Here is a 19,775-nt window from a genome sequence, read left to right as displayed (position 1 = left end):
GAGATCAGGAGTAAAACAAGGATGCCCATTATCACCTCTATTATTGAAGGTATCAAAATAGGCAAGGAGGAGACTAAGTTATCACTCTTTGCAGATGATATGATGGTATACTTAAAAAATCCTAGAGAATCAACTAAGAAGCTTGTAGAAATAATCAACAACTTTAGCAAAGTTGCAGGATACAAAATAAATGCACATAAATCATCAGCATTTCTATACATTTCCAACACACTAGAGCAGCAAGAAGTAGAAAGAGAAACACCATTTAAAATCACCCTAGACAATATAAAATACTTAGGAATCTATCTACCAAAACAAACACAGCAATTATATGAAAACAACTACAAAACACTTTCCAAACAAATAAAACTGCATTTAAACAATTGGAAAGCCATTGATTGCTCATGGGTAGGATGAGCTAACATAATAAAAATGACAATTCTACACAAATTAATTTACCTATTTAGCGCCATACCTATCAAGCTACCAAAAAACTTCTTTACTGAATTAGAAAAAACTATAACAAATTTCATTTGGAATAACAAAATATCAAGAATATCAAATGAAAAAAAATGTGATTTGGTTTTTTAAACTAAAGTTAAAAATAAGAATTTTAAGAATGTAAACTAATTCAAGTTACCTTTATTGAATAGGACTTTTGCATGTGAAAAATTAATCTGAACCCATGAAAGTTACCTGCTACCTACTTATTTGCTTAGAAGTCACTTTACAGGAATATTCCTTATCCCTTCTTCATTTTTTTTAAAGGTAAAATACTTAAAATTAGAGATGAGAGAGAGTAGACTAGATAGAGAGCTGGCTTCAGAGTATAGACGATCTGAGTTCGAGTCCCTGCCTCCGACACACACTAATTGTTGACCTGTGGCAAAGTCACTTCTTAGCATCTCATCCAGTTCCTTAGGACTTAGCTACTACATCGTAAAGAGGTTGCAGTCTTCTTTGGTAGAGAAACCAGGAGTTCGTGATACTAATGAAATCACTCAGCCTTGGTCTATTTTTCTGTTTAGAAATGATTATTAATACTTATCGTCGTCATGCCTGGCACATAGCAGTTACTTAAGGTACTTAATAAATACCAGGGATGACTTTATTTTTGGTTCTGGGTTGTTTTTTTAAAACCTTCTTGTGATTTCATTGATATAGGGAGTGCCCCCAGGAGAAACTTCTACAAATGGAGATGGGCCTCTGTCCTATATCTTAGTTGGAGAGTTTCTTGGGGGCGCTTTGAGGTTAAATAAGTGTCTTGACCAGAGTCACACAGTATGGGTCACAGGGCAGACTTGAACTAAGGTCTTCCTGACTGAGTCTGCCTCTCCAATCACTAGCCACATTGCTTCTTCTAGTGCTTGGTTACATCATACAAATTAGATATATAATTAGTTACTTAATGTCATACCATGATGTCATAAAATCATAAATAGCATTTATATAGTGCCTTAAGGTGTACAAAGCACTTTACATCTGCTAATCTCATGCTATCCTCACAATACCCCTGTGAGAGAGGTTCTATGATGATCCCCATTTTACAGATGAGGACAATGAGGCTTAAGGCACTTGTCCCAAATCAACGCAGCTGTAGTTTTATTTATTTAATGTTATTATTATTATTTTGAACCCCTGCCTTCTATCCTAGAATCAATTCCAAGAGAATAGCAGCAAACGGGCAATCAGGGTTATGTGACTTGCCTAGGGTTACAGCTGAGAAACAGCTTCAGTTTTAGCACAAAAGTCCTTTAGGTCTGGGCCTAACCCCCAGCACTAAATCCTTAAACTCTTTAGGACATAGTTTACCCATCTGTAAAACGAAGGGCATAGAACAGATAGTTCTTGAGTAGAGGAGTAATTTGTTCAAATCTGTGCTTTAGGGATTCAAGTATAGCTGCTATGTAAAAAAAATGGCTGCAGAAGGTTTTGATTATGTGAGTAGAGAGAAGGGATGGATGAAGGAGATTTTGTATAGGTAGAATGACAAGATTTGGAAAAAGATTGGCTATGGGAAGTAAGAAGGAAAAGTTGATAATGATTCTCAGGTTGTGAACCTAGGTGTGAATGGTGGCAATAGAAATTGAAAAGTGAGGAAACCTGGCGAGTTTTTGGCAGGAAAATAATGTGTTCTTTGAACATATTGAATTTGAGATGCCAGTGGGAATCCAGCTGGAGATGTCTATCGGGAATTCAGAGATGTGCTAACAGGAAAGAAGCAAAGGCTGGATAGATTTCAGAGTCATTTGCAAAAGCATAGTAATGAAATTTATGGAAATGAGAGAGAGACACACAGACAGACAGACAGACAGACAGAGAAACAGAGAGAGAAAGAGACAGAGAGATGGAGAGAGATATCCAGGACAGAACTCTTGGTATATAGCCATATGGAGGAAGGACATGGATAATGACTGATGCCATGAAAACTTGGAAAACATCTGGAAGGAGAGGATGGTCCACAGTGTCTGCAGAGAAGTCAATTAGGATGAGGACTATGAAAAGAACAAAAGAACATTGGATTTATCCGTTAAACATAATTATTGATAACCTTGAAAAGAGTTGTTTCAGTTGAATGGCTAGACTGCAAGGAAGTGGAAGCAACAAGTATAAATAGTTTTTTAAAGAGTTTGTTGATTTTTAAAAGTCAATAAAGCTTTTAGGGATGGCAAGGTCAAGTCATGGCTTATTGAAGATGGAGGAGATCTAGGCGTGTTTGTATCAGGACAGGGGCCAGCAGGTAGAAATGGAAAATAACAGTTTAGTGTTCAGCAATAAGAAACAACATGTTCAACAATCATTTTTAAAGTGTCCATTTTGTGTTAGGAACTGGAGAAATGTACATATAATGTAATGCCATATTTCACCATCTAGATTACATAACAATTCCCAAAGTATAGAGAAAATGATATTTGCCTCTTAGAGAGCTTAGAGTCTATTGGAAAGCATTTAATCCATATACAAATAGCCATAATTCAAAATAATATACAAGTATTAGATGCTTCAAAGATACAATAATTTGTTGTTTGCAATAATTGTGACAAAAAGAATTTCCTGAGATCAAATGTTTAGTTTTATTTTCCAACTGGAAATCTATCTTTTCTCTATTTTCCTTATATATTAATTATTAAATTTCTGTAGATTATTTTACAATACAAAACCTGCACAAATTTCTCAGTTTGTGTGAGATATTTTCTTATGCTGTGGAATATAGAATGCTTGAAAATTAAAGATGTTTGAGGAAAAGAGTTTTTAGTTGTGGAATATTATTGACAAGTTGGAGATTTTATTTTACGCTTTTGTATCCCCACCCCCACACACCATATTGAATCAGTAGCCAAGTCTTGTGGTTCTCCCTCCACAAAATCTCTAGGACCAGGTCCTTATTGCTTTTCACATGGACCATAGAAATAGTTTGCTGCTAGGTGATCCAGCTTCTAGAAACAGCTAATAGTTCAGCAAATAGAACTTTGGACCTAAGGAAAAGTCTTTCCTAATCTCCCAGCTTGTTGACACACTCTTTCTCTCTCTGTCTTTCTGTCTGCATCTCTCTCTCTCTCTCTCTCTCTCCCTCCCTCCCTCCCTCCCTCCCTCCCTCCAAATTACCTTACACACACACACACATTTTGTATACCCTCCCAGCAGAATGTAAGCAAGTACCATTTATCATTTTGTCCTTTTAATCAATTGCACCTAGCATGCTGCTTTGTACCTAACGGGCACCTAATAAAAGCTTATTGAATTTGAGTTGACTTTTAACTTCTTCATATGCTTGGAAATTATAGGATTTAAAGTCAGTAGTAAGGAGTTTTAAAGGTTCACTTGAACTAATGGGTATTTAAAGACTTTTTCCCTCAGAATATTAAGTGATTAAAAACCCTTCATGCCATGCCTAATAATGCCATATATTATTGTGAAATATAATTTGTTCTCAGTGGTACAGTGGATAGAGTTCTGGGCCCAGAGCCAAGAAGACCCGAGTTAAATCCCATCTCAGACACTTACTAGCTGTGTGACCAGGGATAAGCCACTTCATCTCTATTTGATTCAGTTTTCTCAACCGAATGGGGGGAAAATTGGGTAAAATAACAAGATCTACTTTGCAGGGTTGTTGTGAAGATCAAATAATAATATTTTTGTACTGTACTTAATATAGTTCCTGTCATGTAGTAGGTGCCATATAGGTTCTCATTTCTTCCCTTCTCTAGTTTAACTATCAGAATCTTAATTGGATGACTAAAGGTGTTTCCTGAAATAAGGTGATTTTTGGATGCCTCATAGAGCTATAATAATCTTCCATATTGGTTTTATCTAAATCAAATGTAATGTTCAACGACCCTCTGATGATTAAATCAAATGAAACATTATGCTCACCAAAAAAGCATTTGCTTTAGTAAGGGAAGAGATCCAGCCCAGAGTCTTGATTAAGGAGGGCTCTCCTACGGATAGGAAGGTCTTTCAGATACTTTAATTTGTAAACGAGGGTGTGTTGATTCCATCAAATTTCGCTATCAAGCCCAGAAATATTGAAAAGTCACTTGGACAAGACCTATGATGACTCAAAGGACCTTGGTATACCAAGTCCATCTACAAAGGAAATATCAAGTGGATCAAGAATCTAAATTGCCCAGATCACATTTGGAAGGGCATTCTCCTCAAAGGGCTTTAAAAGACTATCTGCTTTTTGATCTAGCCATAGCACTGCTTGGATTATACCCCAAAGAAATAATTAGGAAAAAGACTTGTACAAAAATATTTATAGTCACGCTCTTTGTGGTGACAAAAAATTGGATAAGAGAATGTCCTTCCATTGGGGAATGGCTGAACAAATTGTGGTATCTGTTGGTGATGGAATATTATTGTACTCAAAGGAATAAAGAACTGGAGGAATTCCATGTGAACTGGAAAGACCTCCAGAAATTGGTGCAGAGTGAAAGGAGTAGATCCAGGAGAACACTGTACACGGAGACTAATATACTGTGGTAGAATCGAACCTAATGGACTTCTCTACTAGCAGCAATGCAAGGATCCAGAGCAAGGCTGAGGGACTTAAGAAAACTAGCCACATTCAGAGGAAAAACTGTGGGAGGAGAAACACAGAAGAAAAACAACTGCATGAACACATGGGCTTTTGGGGATATTATTGGGGATGTAGACACTAAATGAAAACTCTAGTCCAACTATCAATAATATGGAATTAGGTCTTGATCAATGATATGTGCGTTGGCTAAGGGGGGTTAGGTGGTTTGGGGGAGAGGGAAAGAACATGAAATATGTAACTAGGAGAAAATATTCAAAATTAAAAAATGAAAAAGCTTTTCCATTAGTATGTTCTATAGGAAAGAATGGTTGCACATTGTTATATCTCCTCTCTGCAACTTTTCTTTTACATGCTAATCATAGACGGCAAGCATCCTAGACCGCTATTAATATCTGGATGTCGTTCTGTGAAATTATCTGATTTATTGTCTTCTCCTTGTTACTTACTTTCTTGGGGCATCAAGGATTATGTGTACACCTCTTTCCCTCACCACTCAGAGTACAGTTAATTTTGCCACAGGCAGTGTTCTTCTCAGTGTTCTCTATTATAGCTATAAGAGAATTTTTCTCAAATATTTCCATTCTTTACTCTCCTTCCTTCCCTTCTTCCTTCAAAATTCTCATATCAAGACACTTGTGATAATGTTTTTATCTGCTGCCTTTTCCTGCAGATGTTAAGTTCCATTTAGTGTTATATCTTCCAGGGGGTTATACTCAGATGCTTCATTTTGTCAGGTAGTGAGCCTGTTATGGCAATAGGACACAAACTTGACAGGTCCTACCAAAATAGGAATGACTTGGAATGTGGGCTTTTCCCTGGACCATCCATATATTATCCAAAGGATAGATTAAGTCTGGACATTCATCTTAACAGAAGAATAACAGAAGGGATAACATTTTATGGTCACAGTTGCTTGTGAAAGCCATTGGCTATCGTCTGGAGGTACAGTGATTGGATACTCTATCATTGGAGGGAGAACCCATATGTTGAAGAAAGTCCAGGACCTTGAAGTGACATTGTATAAAAATGAGCTCTGAAAATAATGAAATGAGAGCTAAATATGGCTTGGTGGTTTTGCTTAGGAACTAACTAACATTCATAACATTGTTTCCATGTGGAAAGGCATTCCAGATTCCAAATAACTGTGAGAGCCTGATCCATTAATAATGCTTCTTCACATGTCTATATACCATTAAAGGAAACAAGGCGCTTTTCTCACAACCTTGGAAGGTACTTAGTATTATTTCCATTTTACAGACAGTAAACAGAGGTTCAAGGATGATAGGTAACCTGCTTTTGGTTACACAGTGAATGGAAGAGCTGGGACTCAAACCAAGTATCCTAATTACAAGAACAATGCTTCCCCCTAATACAGTATGCTCCCTTAAAATAGGAACTATTTTGAGAGATAAAAAATTGAGGACAACCATGATATAGGATCCTAGATCTCTAGCTAGAAGAGACCGTAAAGGTGATCTAGTCCAATCCACTCATTTTACCAATGAGATACACGTCTTTTAAAAACTTCTGTCCTTTCCTTATCCTGTATCCAAATGCAGACTTATATCCATTGGTCTGACTAATCTTTCTTTCACATTTAATAATATGTGCCCTATTTGGCATCTCTAGTCTCCTACCTGTCTAATGAAAGAAGGGATCATCATCATTCCTCTGGAGTCAAAAATAGTCATTGTATTGATCTGAGTTCTGATGTTTTTAGTGTTGTTTTCCTTATGTTATTGTGGCCATTGAGAGAATTTTTCTCTTGGTTCTATTTATTCCTTTCTGCATCAGTTCATATAAATCTTATTTTTTCTAAATTCTTGATATTAACCTGTTTCTGATGGCACAGTAATATTGCATTATATACCATGTCACAATTAATTCAGCCATTCCTCCATCAATGCTCATTTGCTTCATTTACTGTGTTTTACTTCCACAAAAAAAATGCTAATATGAATATTTTTGGTATAAATACCCTCTGCCTTGGATTTTTTTTTACAATGTTGTTATCCTCAGGTTACTTTCTGACCTCCATACAGTGTTGTCTATAATGTTTATGAAGGGATGCTAACGTTACTACACGAGTGGTATTTATCTTTCTGGTTTTAGTGATGCTAAGACTGCTTAAACTTCTGGGAGATTCAGTGAGAAAGCAGCTGTCCCCTTATTTGAGGAAAATGCTTAACAACCATTGGAAGCATTTGGAATAATGCTGCTGATTATCAAATGAATCATTTCTACTTCTCACTGACCGGCAATGACTCATTTAGATGAGAAAAGGAACAAGGAATGCCATGGGCCTTATTTCATAAATGTTTGTTTTTAAAATACATGCAAAAACAACAGCAAAAGAAATTCCCTGTGTTTTACCTTACATTTCTCTGTTACAGTTATTGCCATCATTTTTCCACTTTCCAAAGTGCTGTTGAATTTTAGAGGCACTAGAATAACACACTAGGGTCTTAAAGCTATTTTAGTCATTTTAAGATGAAGAACAAACATGAGCCCTTCTTTGTTTGCTTATTTTTCACAATTAAATTGTGAATCACAATTAAATTGATCACTGATGTCTGTGTATACTAAACAGAAACATATAGCATTATGAGACTCAGTGAATGGTGTCCAGCATGTTGAATGGATCTTACTGTAGAGGACACATTGGAGGACATGGGTAAGAATCAAACATAGTGAGAAGGTATAGACACCCTTTAATCTGCACCACTGGAGCAAGTACCTATAAGATGAGATCATACATCCCTCTTAGTATTGAAATATAAATATTTTAGTGTTTAGTTTAGTTTAGGGAGGGAGGGAAGGGAGGAAGGAAGGGAGGAAGAAAGAGAGAGACAGACAGACAGACAGAGGAGAGAAAAAGATAGATTGTCCCTTAGGAGCTCCCATTCTAATGGGGAAAACAACATATAAATAAACTTTTTGGTACGGGGCAGCATACTCTTTATCTGTTATCCCTTACTCTTTTTATGAGACCTGTCCCTTTCCATTTTTGATCATTCATCTCTGATGAAATATGCTGCCTTTGTGTTACTCCTTGCAGAAAAATCATTATTTTTGAAGACATTTTCTTTTCCCTCATAGAAATCATTACTGATAAAATGCTTCAGCCTATTTATACCCACCTTCTATGTCTCTCCATTGTACTTTGAGTAGCTGATAATTTTGGTTCTTTGGAGACAGTGGTTTCTTAAGATTTGTACTTCTTGGGCCTCAGTTTCTTCTACTGTCACAAGAGAAGTTCTCCTTAGATGACCTCTAAGTTCCCTTCGAGCTCTAAATCTATGATCTATCAAAATAGCATCATGGGAAACACATTGGTGATAAAGAAATGGTTTTATAGAAAGTGCTACACAATTTCCTGGATCCAACTCAATCTACTCTTACGTTCTGGGCCCAGAATATATACCTGTGCTGTACATGCAGCTGCATATCATGGTCCATAAAATAGTCATATTCCTTACCTATGCAAAGTTGCCAATGTGAGCTATTAGAGCAAACTTTTCAAGGAGTTGTAGATCTCATTTAGAAGGCTTCACAAAGTTGTGATACTTGAGGCAAACAGGATAAAGTCACATAAAAAATGAGCATGTGGAGAACCTCACCCACCATAGAGAATAATTTTAATATTCAGACCCTATTCTGGATTCACTTGACTACCATGGCAAATACCTCCAGCAAGCATACATCAGTTTGTTTTATACTCCTGTGGCGTTATTACTTAGATTGTCAAACCAGTTGTCTCTGTGGCATCCATCAAAGAATCTTGTAGGATCTTTACAAGTGCATCAGAGACAACTTACTGAAAGGCAGTCTTGTTGTAGTAAATGAAAAAGCCTTTGCTACAATAAACAAATCATCCCAATGGGATCTTGCCCTTTTTTTTTAACCTTTCAGATAGTTGTGTGACTATTAAATACAATTGATTATAGTATATCCTTTGTGCAAGCCTGCCTGTTTCCTTCTCATGGCTTTATCAATCATATCTCAATATCGATGAAGAGCATTCTCATTTTTAAAAATGAGAGTCTTCTCTTTATTGCCTTCCTTCCCTCCCCCCAGTAATACTATCTGGGATTTTTTTCCTCCAAGATTTTGATATCTTTCCTACTTTCAGATATCTCATGAATTAATTCCTTAATGATCTCAAAATGCTGATGCCTCCTGCCTGGATAAATCTTTTGTGTATACTTGGTTAGGTCCAATAGGCAGGGCCTATGATGCTAGAATCTAAATGTGGTTATTTTGCTATTGTTTATTGAGAAGACAGTTTCTTATATGTGTCGATAGGTCTTTGCCATTTTTATCTGTTGTCCTAAAATGGTCCTGGAATGATCTGGAATGGTTACGTGCATTCTGAAAATATTTTTATGCTCTTATCACCTCTTGCTCTGAACAGCTGAGCAGCTGATCCTGCTTATCATTTTCTATTATCCTTCTCTGTAAATTTTTGCAATTGAGTTTGTATTCTGCACTAATAAAAGCCTCATCTTCTATCCAGCTCTGCTTGTCAAAGAGTTCAAGTTTTTGTCGGATGAGGCAAATTGTAGCCTCTTTTCTCCTCTTCATTATTCAACATTAGTTAAGCTTCCATAGGAAGTGGTGATAATATGTTGTTGGTGCCTGTTCCTTGAGCCACTTTCCATTTTGCAGCATCAACTGTTCATTTAAATAGGTCAGGTTAGAGCTATTTAGTTGTGTACCATTTTTTCTTCTCATCATTCTAATTGGGTATTGATTTTTGTCTTTGTTCTGACTAGTCAGTAGTCTGACCATGTACTATTGCTGATTTTAAAATGCCCCACACATCCATAACCTGTCGGGTAATTTCTATTAACATATGAATGATTTCATAGTTTCGTGATGGTGTTCAGTGCTTGCCAAGTCCCTTAATGAAAGAAGGGAGATTCCCAGCTCCCATCGTGAAGAAAAGTAGTCATGATATAGAGAGCATGAGGATTTTGTGGAGTCTACAAATAGCATTTTCCCTTTTATTTTCTTACTCCTGAAGCAACTATTCCAACATTTTTCAGTCCTCCCATTTGCCTACCTTTACTTTGAAATCAGTGTTAAAGTATATTTCATTTTTACATGAGGGAACATATTAAGTTCTTTGTAGAATTTCTCTATCTTGTTCTCTGCAATGAATGTGCATAAATTGTAATGATCTTAATAGTGTTCTTGTTTTTTTATATACTCATCATAACCACTACACAATGAGATGCCAAAGTATCCGATGAAACCAAAGTTTATTGTGGCCTATAGATATATAATAACACCAATAATCGTGTCTCCTTAATTTGCCTCTCTGCAAAGAAACATTGGCCTACCTTCCATTTGGCTGCAATCGCTGCTGTCTTCTAGTTTCATTCATAAAGAGAATGTCAATAATGAGACGATTAATTTCTCTCAGCAGTATGCCATTTTCGTGGTTGTTTGACCAAGATATTACGTTTAAAATTCCAACATTTAAAATTAAATTTTATATGTGATCCAAATTAAAAATGAAGCTTAAGGCTATAAACATAGAAAAGATAATAGAGTCTAATTTTCAAAGTGGAAATAGGTAAAAGAGATGTTTTTGGGGTAAGAGAATGTCTTTTAGAAAAATATCTTCAGAGCTTGTTGACTTTTAAGATTCTTTCCTTCTAGAACTCTGATATTTTATGATGTTTCTTCGGTTTAGGACTGAAGATTGGCAGCTTATTTTCATGATAGAATGTCATGAGAGGGTCAGGGTAGTTTAAGGAAAAGAGCATTTATTGGCGTCAGAAGATCTTATTTCAAATCCTTCATGTGGCATAAGCATTTGACCTTCTCTTTGCTCTTCTTGAAATATCTGTTTCTTCTTCTTGAAGACAATGATAATGATGTGAAGTCAATACTTTCAAAACCATAAAGCAACTGTAAGTTTTAAGTTCCTGCTGTGAGTGGCACTGTTTGATACCCATCTTCCAATGATGCCAGTGTGATCAAATTTCAGAATCGTGGGTCTGGTAAGGATCTCAGAGGCAACATAATCTAATCCAGGGCTGGTCATTTCCAGGCAAAGAACTAAGTGCAAAAAAGGGCAAAAACATAGATATAATTCTTAAGGAGCTCATGTTCTAATAAGGGAGATAATGGGGAAAGAATTGTATATATAACATAGAGCCAGTCTAAATGAAAGAAATTCTCAGAGGGAAGGTGCTAGCAATGGGAGGGAATGGGCCTGTTCAGGAATCCTCTAACTCCCAAGTGGTCATTTAGACTCTAGGCAAAGACCTTCAGTCTTAAATACTACCTGAAATATTATCAGCAAATAGAATTTTTTTCCAAGAATTATTTTTCTTGGTGTTGTGAATTTAAGCAGGTCATTTTGGGTTAACTGAGTATGTGTTAAAAAAATAAAATTCTAATGCAACAGAAAAATTGCTATTATGCCCCCTTGTTGCCTTATCTCCATATAAGAGTAAGTTAAATAAGTAAGTCATGAACGATTCCAAAATAGGATATAATTTTGAAGAGTTAGGACCAAAGTCTTATTGATATCTATGTTATATAATAAAAATGGAACTCAGTTTCCTCTGAAAATATTTGGCTAAAAAAGAGAAAGTCTTTTATGCTTTAACTAATTAAGTTGTGCTGTTGATTGTAGCAGTAAGGACGAGCTAATTTAATGATTTTATGACTGATCCATGGCAACAGAAGCAGAATCAAAATTCGGTGTCATCATCTCCTTGGAGGCAAACTGTAAATTTGGAAGCTTTTAGGGCCTTTTATGGATGGTGGGTAGCCTTAGCCACTGCTTCTAAATAGCTATGCCAAATGCAGCTCTGATGTCCCCAAAAGAGGGCTTAGGATAGAGAGATGATTTTCCCTCAAAGAAGGGAGAGAATAGTGGAATATTAAACAGTTTTGCTTTTTCACAGAAAAAGGCTTCAGAAGGGAAAACACCACCACAGGAAGCATGAAGTATGAGCCATATCATTCTAAGAGTATACACAGATGAAAACGTCAAGAGGAAAGCAAAAAGATGGAAAATGAAACAAATTTACATTTCTGTGATATAGTTTCATAATCAGTGAGAGCAGATTTCCCAGATTTGGACCTTAAATCCTCAGTTTCCAGCTCACTATATGAGGATATTGAAATGGCATTTAGAGATTAATTAGGAAGGATTTTTTGTTTTGTTTTATCTTGTTTTTTAAAAAATCCTCATTTTCCACTTTAGAATCAATACTGTGTATTGGTTCCAAGGCAGAAGAGTGGTAAAGGCTAGGCAATAGGGGTTAAGTGACTTGCCCAGGGTCACATAACTAGGAAGTGTCTGAGGTTGGGTTTAAACCCAGAACCTTCCATCTTTAGACCTGGCTCTCAATTCACTGAGTCACCTAGTTGCCCCCAGGGAAATTATTTGATGAGGATTCAAGATAATGGTAATTAGTGATCTCTGTAAGTCTGTGAAAATCAACATTTCAGTTTTTCTCATTTTCACAATTTAAAATGTGACTTTATACAATAATTTGCTGAAGTTTGCAGTGAAAAAAACTTGACTTTTTTCCACTTTCACTAATGAAAGGGGCAAAAACTATTTTAGCAATCCTCTTTTTCTTCTCTTTCCCTCTTTCTGACAGAAGAAATGAAACAAAGATCTAACCTAAAAGCATATTGTTGGGAGATAATCTGGGGGTGGGTGGGCATTTCATGTTGTAATAGACAAAGATATAATCCAAAATTTTTCTCCTCTTAAAGTTATTTTCACAGAATCAAAGAAAACTAGAATTGTAAGAGATCTTAGAGGGCCCCTAATTTAATATATCTGACCAGAAGATCCCTCTATAACCTTAAGTAGCCAGCAAGCCTCTATTTGAATGCTCACAACTTCCTAGGGACAGCCTACTCCATGTTTGGACATCTTTAATTAAAAGAAAGTGTGTATATATATATACACACACACACACACATATATATATACACATATGCTTTATATATACATATATGTGTGTATATATATGTATATATAAAGCAAATGTCTGCCTATATGAAAATTCGCCTGATGTTCTTATTTTTGCTTCTGGATCCAAGCAGAACAAACCTTTTATCCACATGTCAGCTCTTGAATCGTTGAAAACAAGTATCATTCAACTGTCAGTCCAGCAAGTATTTATAAAGGACCTCATGTGCTTTTGTTTAGTTGTTTTTAGTTATGTCTGACTCTGTGACCTTATTTGAAGTTTTCTTGGCAGAGATACTGGCATGGCTTGCCATTTTCTTCTTAAGTTTATTTTACAGATGTGGAAACTGAAGCAAATAGTGCTAAATGACTTACCCAAGGTCATATGGCTAGTAAGTGTCTGAGGCTGGATTTGAACCTGGGTCTTCCTGACCTAGTATACTATGCACTATGACATCACCTAGCTGCCCTAGCTATGTCCTAATCAAGGTAAAAATAAAGTCAAATCCAAAACAGCTCCTCCCTTCAAGGAACTGATATTCGAAGAATTCTCTTCTTTGGGCTAAGACTCTTCAATTCTTTCAAGTGATCCTAATATGACATAGCTTCTAGGGCTGTCACCAGCCAGCCTGCCTTCCTCTGGACACATTCAAGAATGTCAATAACTTCCCAAAAACATTGTACCCAAAATGCAACAGAATACTCTTTTCTGGATGTAGTCTTAATTGTACCATTGTGAGATAGTGATCGCTTATCGTTTTCAGTTGATATGGTGGCCCCCAAATTTTTCTTAATCCTGAAAAGGCATATAAATATGTATGAGATTTACTGTAGTTAAGTCCAGTTTATATTTCAGTTTACTAAGGGAGGAGTTGGACACCCACAACATAGATAACAGCAGCACATGGGCTGATTTTTATGAATATGGCCAATCACTGCCAATACACTTCTCCGTCTGTGATGCCACTTCCTATGAAGGAAATAGTCATTCCATCTATGGGTACTAGTGGTAGCCACTGAATTACGGTCAAACTCTCAGCTGTTTCCCTCTTGCCCTCTTAGGAACTGGTTAGCTCATATGCCAAAATGATAATAGTAGCAGTAAGATAATAATAGTAACTAACATTTATATAGTGCTTACTCTATACCATATGAAGTACTTTGCTTTATCATCTTATTATTTGAACCTCACTACTGGGATAGGTGCTGTTATTGTCCCCAAATGAGGAAACTGAGGCAAATAGAGGTTAAAGTGAATTACCCAGGGTTACATGGCTAGTAGAGGTGGCACTGGTAGAGGTTATCTGGAATACTATTTTAGTAATCACATTCCTTTTGATAGTTGAGTTAAGCCCTTCTAAATGGAAATCCCAGCCTTCACATAACTTCATCAAACTTAATACTAAATCATCAGAATTCCTAATAGTCTCTTCATTTTGCAGAATAATAAGGTTGGACCATAGGATCTTCAATCATACAAGACTGTGTAATAGCTAACAATTTACTAATGAGGTTTTAAAAACTTATGGGAAAAGGAAATCACAATGGTTAGGTGGCACAATGGATAAAGCACCAAGCCTGAACACCTGAGTTTAATCCATCCTTAGACACTTCCTAGCCATGTAACTCTAGGCAAGTCACTTGACCCTTTTTGCCTCAGTTTCCTCATCTGTAAAATGAACTGGAGAAGGAAATGGAAAATCACTCTAGTATCTTTGCCAAGAAAACCCCCAAAGGGTTCATGAAGAGGCAGACATGACTGAAACAACTAAACACTTGTTATCAATGAGTTGTAGATCCCCCCCAAAAGCAAAACATGAACAGCCAGGTGCGTTGTATCATTCTCTGGTTAAGTTCCTACGTTCCTTCACTAGTTCAATGATAATATTGTTTGACTTCAGGAGTCCAGAGTAATCCTTAACAAAAATAATTTGCCTATTAAGATTTGGTTTTCTGATTTATTCAGGGGGAGCTTTTTAAACTTGGATACTTTATTCCTAGATTTTCCTGAGCTTGAACTACCTCCATGTATTTGCTATTTTTTACATTTTATCTCTACTTTTTTTATATCATTTGTAACATTCTTAGAGGCAGTTATGTGGAGTGGTGGTTAGAGCCTTGGGTCTAGAGTCAGGAAGACCTGAGTTCAAGTACAGCCTCAGAAACTTACTAATTGTGTGACCCTGGACAAGTCAATTAACTACTGTTTTCTCAGCCTCCTCTGCTCTAAAAGGAGGGGAAAGAATAGCATTTACTTCCCAGGGTACTCAGTTATGAGAAGCAAATGTGATTATATTTGTAAAGCATTTTGCATAGTGCCTGGCACATAAAAATGCTTGTTCCCTTTCTCCTTCTTAAGATGTAGCAGTTATTGTTTCATTGGAAACAAGATCCCAATGGGGTTTTTCACTTATAATCCCAGATACATTTTATCTTTTAGTGAAATCTTGGGAGAGAAAGCAAGTAGTCAATATGTCCCAAGTGCCACTGTGCAGCAGTCAGTAGAGACAGAATTAAGTCCAGACTTCAGGGAAGAGCTGCTGCCCACCTCACCTTGCTATCCACTTTTTTTTGTGTCTGTTAATGTGCCTGTTTAAAAGATGAGTTGTTGGGCTTCTGTTGATGTCAGGAGGGTCACCTGCCATTTCAGAACAGTGAAAACAAAAGCACTCTCCATCTGAATGTTCACAGGACTGTGCTAAAGAATAATGATTTAAGATCAAGACAAGAGTTAACTACCCACCTCACCAATCAGTGGCCTTCCCCAGGAGCTCTGGATGTCAATGCTGTTGCCTTGGATACCTTGCTTTACCGAAAACACAATAAACAGTGGGATGAGTAAGTGGAATGCTTTTTTTTAAACTAATTAAAAATTTCAGTTGTACTAAAATCATATCACCATGCCTTTCTTTTGAGGCAGTGGGTACATAGAATCCTGGCACTTAAGTTATGAGATTTAGGGAAAATTATTTAACATGTCAGCTTTAATCAAGTCATCTGCAAAATGAGAACAATGCTAATTGGACTCCCATCTCACGAGTTTATTATGGAAAAGGCCCTCTGTAAACTTTAAAGCTTCCAATAACTATGAGTTATAATTATTTTGATTTTTTAATTTATGTTTTATCTGAATTCAACGTTGCCTTAGGACTCTGGGATATAAATGGGACCAGCTACAGAATTAGTTACAAGAAAGCACTTTTCTTGTAGGAGTTAGGTTGAATGGGCCATTATTTTAAAGGCAAAGCACCCTGGGGAAGTGAATGATACAACTGTGAGTCGATACTGTACTAACTTCCTGCCTTTTGCTCTATTCAGCTTGAAAAAGTCACACATATAGAAGTAATTTGGGTCTAAGGCACCACTAATTGTTGAATTCATGGCTTTGGGGTCATTTTTGCCTAAGAGTTAATTTGTCTGGGAGTTAAAAGGTACCATATTGAATGTTTTTAAAGGTAAGTCAGAAAGTCTTCTCAGGAAAGAAGCCTACTATGCAGATAGATTAATTTTTTTGTAAATTCAGTTTGACAGCAATGCAGAGGGTACATTTTTGATACTATAGCTTTCTTCTGTTCAATGTACTACTTTGGGATGGAATGGCAATATTGTAGGCCAATGGATAGCCTTTCCTTTGAATAGCCTTTCTTTACCATGTAATGAAAACTGAGCGGGATGATTAGATGATCCAGGAAACTAGGTGGTGTATGGCAGACCCAATTGGACTTGCAGTCAACAAGATTAGTGCTCAAATCCTTCCTCAGATATTCACTAGCTTTGTAACGCTGGGCAAGTCATTTAACCACTGTCTGCCTCAGTTTCCTCATCTATAAAGTAGTAATAATAATAATACTTATCTCCCAGAGTCATCATGAGGAATAAATGTGGTAACATATAAAGTGCTTTGTAAACCTTAAAGCTTATTATTATTGTTAACCTAGTTATTAGATCCTTAAGGTCCCTGCCCATTCTAAATCTTAAGAGCCTACAATTTGTTCAACTTTGCTCAAGACTACATTCCTGTGGAATATTTACTCTCAAGGAAAGAATGTTATAATTGTATATAGAGTTCTAAGTTGTAATTGGAAATTAGAACTTTTAATGACTTATGAAATGCTCCTGCTAACTTAACTGAATAATTTAGAGCTTGTTTTCAGCATTTCCCAATTCTCTGCCTTAGGGAATCGAAATGAAAGAGGCAGGGCATAACGTAGAGAGGCCCACAATCCTGAAATTCACTTGTGGGCATTAGGAGGGATTTAAATTATAGGATACCACATTGATTGTTACTCAGTAAAAGGAAGCCTTGAAAGCACAAACTATTTTGCCTCTCTTGAATTCAGATTTCCTGTCTTGATTTATTGGCCAAAGTAAGTAGACTTTAGCTGGGTTATATAGTAAAATAGAGATTGATTTGCTTTCTGGACAGAGGGACCTGGACCAATCCCTTCCTGGTATTTCCCTTGAATGAAGGTGGAGAGAGAGAGAGAGAGAGAGAGAGAGAGAGAGAGAGAAGGAAGGAAGGAAGGAAGGAAGGAAGGAAGGAAGGAAGGAAGGAAGAAGGGGAGAGAGAAAGGAGGGAGGAGGGAGAGACAAAGAGAGGTCATTTATAAAGTACATACTGTGTCTGCCAGGCACTGTGCTAAACACAAAATAAGATTGTCCTTTCCCTCAAGGGATTTACATTTTATTGGAGGGGATATGGAGGAGGAGGCCCTGAGTCCAAGGGGAAATGTATGACTATCTTGTTTAGCTCCTATTTTATAGCAGACTGTTAATATTCATTCAACTTCAGGGCTTAAAATTGGAAGGGAACTTAGAAGGGATCATTTAATCTATTATTCTCATTTTTTTCAGAAGACTAAATTGAATATTAAATTGAATATTAGATGAAATATTTGTCTAAAGTCATACAGGTAGTAAATAGCAGAACTAGGATTTGAACTCTGGTCTTTCAACTTCATATCCAGTACTCATCCCACCATACTCTGCTACCTTCTCTTATGCATTATTTTTCTAGCTTCTCTAAACATAAAATGCCCTGTTCTCATCTAGGTGCAATTTGAGAGATGTGTCTCTAATAAAGTCATCCTTATACTAAAAAAATGGATTCTGAATTGTCTGAATGGGAAAATTCTCTATAACTTAGGTTTATGTACTTGAAGACTCAGCAAAGGCTTTGGAGCACTCTTCTGTGGCTGAAGGCCCTTAAAACCTGTCTGCTGTCCAGTTACTTTGGTTGCTTGATTGCATATGGCAACTGGCCCTGAGCCCCTCATGACTGGTCTATAAAGGCATCATTAAAAAGAGATGTCTTCACAAGTGTATACTTTTGGCCTTTGCAAGAGTCTTGTCCTTTGCTGTTCTAGTACTAGAAGCTTTTTTAAATTTTCTACGGAAGTCGGAGTTTTTCCATGAACTCAAAACTCCACTCACTTTTCTGTTAAAGCAGCATTTTTATATCTCATATCAGTTCTTAGACTCAGCAAGCCCAGGACTACTATTAGAAGAAAGGGAGTCTCTTGTAAGGTCTCTAAAACCTCAATTAAGTCCATATTAGGTAGTAAACTTGATCAAGTTTATGGGATGACAGTACCCCATAAAAGACTGTCTAGAATGAATGTTTATATAACTTTGAGATGGAAACACCAGTTCATTTATTGACTTCTTAGTTCTTTGAGGCTCTGGCTTATTTTAAGGATATCTTTTAGAGCAAATAGTTACTTGGAGATGCTTGGCTTTCCTTAGGCTTCTTTTGGACATATCCCTTAAAATATTAAGTTTAGATTACAATGAACCTATAAAATATCCTTTTATTTCTCTCCAAGATGAGATATCATACATATATATATTCAATATGCTTCATTATTTGATTTTAAAATAAAGATTTATTTTTGTATTCTGAATTTAATGAATGCCAAAAAAGTTTCATACAGAAAATAGAATAGAGTGTCACATGCGAAAATCTGAATCTTTATTGTATGCCATTTGGTTTTCTTTTTTCCCATTCAGTTCCAAATTCTCACCCTTGTCTCCCTTGCCCATTGAGAAGGCAAGAAAAACAAAGTACATTAAAATATGTATAGCTTTGCAAAACAAATTCCCATGGGAGCCCTGTCCAAGAAGGAAAATGAAAAGAATATATGTTTTTTGAGATGCTCTCTTAGTCACACCCTTCTCTATGAAGAGGTGGGCAGCATATTTCATTGAGTTTCCTTAGAGATAGAAATTTCAACGAGTCCTTTGGCACTGGGGTTTTCGGTCATTATATTGACCAGAGTTCCTAAGTCTTTCGGAGTTGTCTGTACAATATTGTCATTGATTACATTGTTCTCCTGACTGCTTACTTCACTTTGCACCAAGATGAGCAATAGTGCTACCATATTTCCCCATTAACTTTCTAGTTTGGCCTTTTGGCTTTATCCACGTTTGTCAAATCTTCCTTCTGCTTCAAACTGAATGCCTCTTTATACCCTTCGTGATCTACTATAGAGGTCTTTTATTTATCCCGATGACTTATTGGTGCACAGATCCCATCACTTAAGATGTGTGGGGCCACAGGAATGGTATGTATCACAACATGGCCTACTCAGAGACGGAGGACACGTGTTCTTTGCTGCTTTTGATGATGAGCTTTTCAAAGTTTTTAGAAGTCTTGAGGTTGCAAAAATCCTCCTTAGTTCACCTCATCTCATACTCACTATCTGACTTTTCCATCCTCACCCAATCATCTGTATCACCTTCTACTATCCTATCAGTAGGTGAAAAGAATAAGAGCATCCTTTT

At 36.5% G+C, this 19,775-nt stretch overlaps 1 protein-coding gene across 7 annotated transcripts in view; it reads left to right on the top strand.

Annotated features, from left to right (window-relative positions):
• Window positions 1-19,775, top strand: part of RUNDC3B (RUN domain containing 3B) — a 121,418-nt gene that overhangs the window by 87,226 nt on the left and 14,417 nt on the right. For 5 of the 7 annotated variants that reach the window (XM_044679510.1, XM_044679511.1, XM_044679509.1 and 2 more), the window contains one exon: window positions 15,684-15,830. The exons of the other annotated variants lie outside the window; for them this stretch is intronic. In XM_044679510.1, the coding sequence (XP_044535445.1) occupies window positions 15,684-15,830 (147 nt within the window). The remainder of the gene's footprint in view (window positions 1-15,683; window positions 15,831-19,775) is intronic. 7 annotated transcript variants of the gene reach the window in all.

This window comes from Gracilinanus agilis, chromosome 5 (genome assembly GCF_016433145.1).
Source record: "Gracilinanus agilis isolate LMUSP501 chromosome 5, AgileGrace, whole genome shotgun sequence".
NCBI classification, from domain to species: domain Eukaryota; kingdom Metazoa; phylum Chordata; class Mammalia; order Didelphimorphia; family Didelphidae; genus Gracilinanus; species Gracilinanus agilis.
The sequence above is the reverse complement of the archived record's forward strand: the minus strand, read 5'-3'. Positions and strand labels throughout refer to the sequence as shown.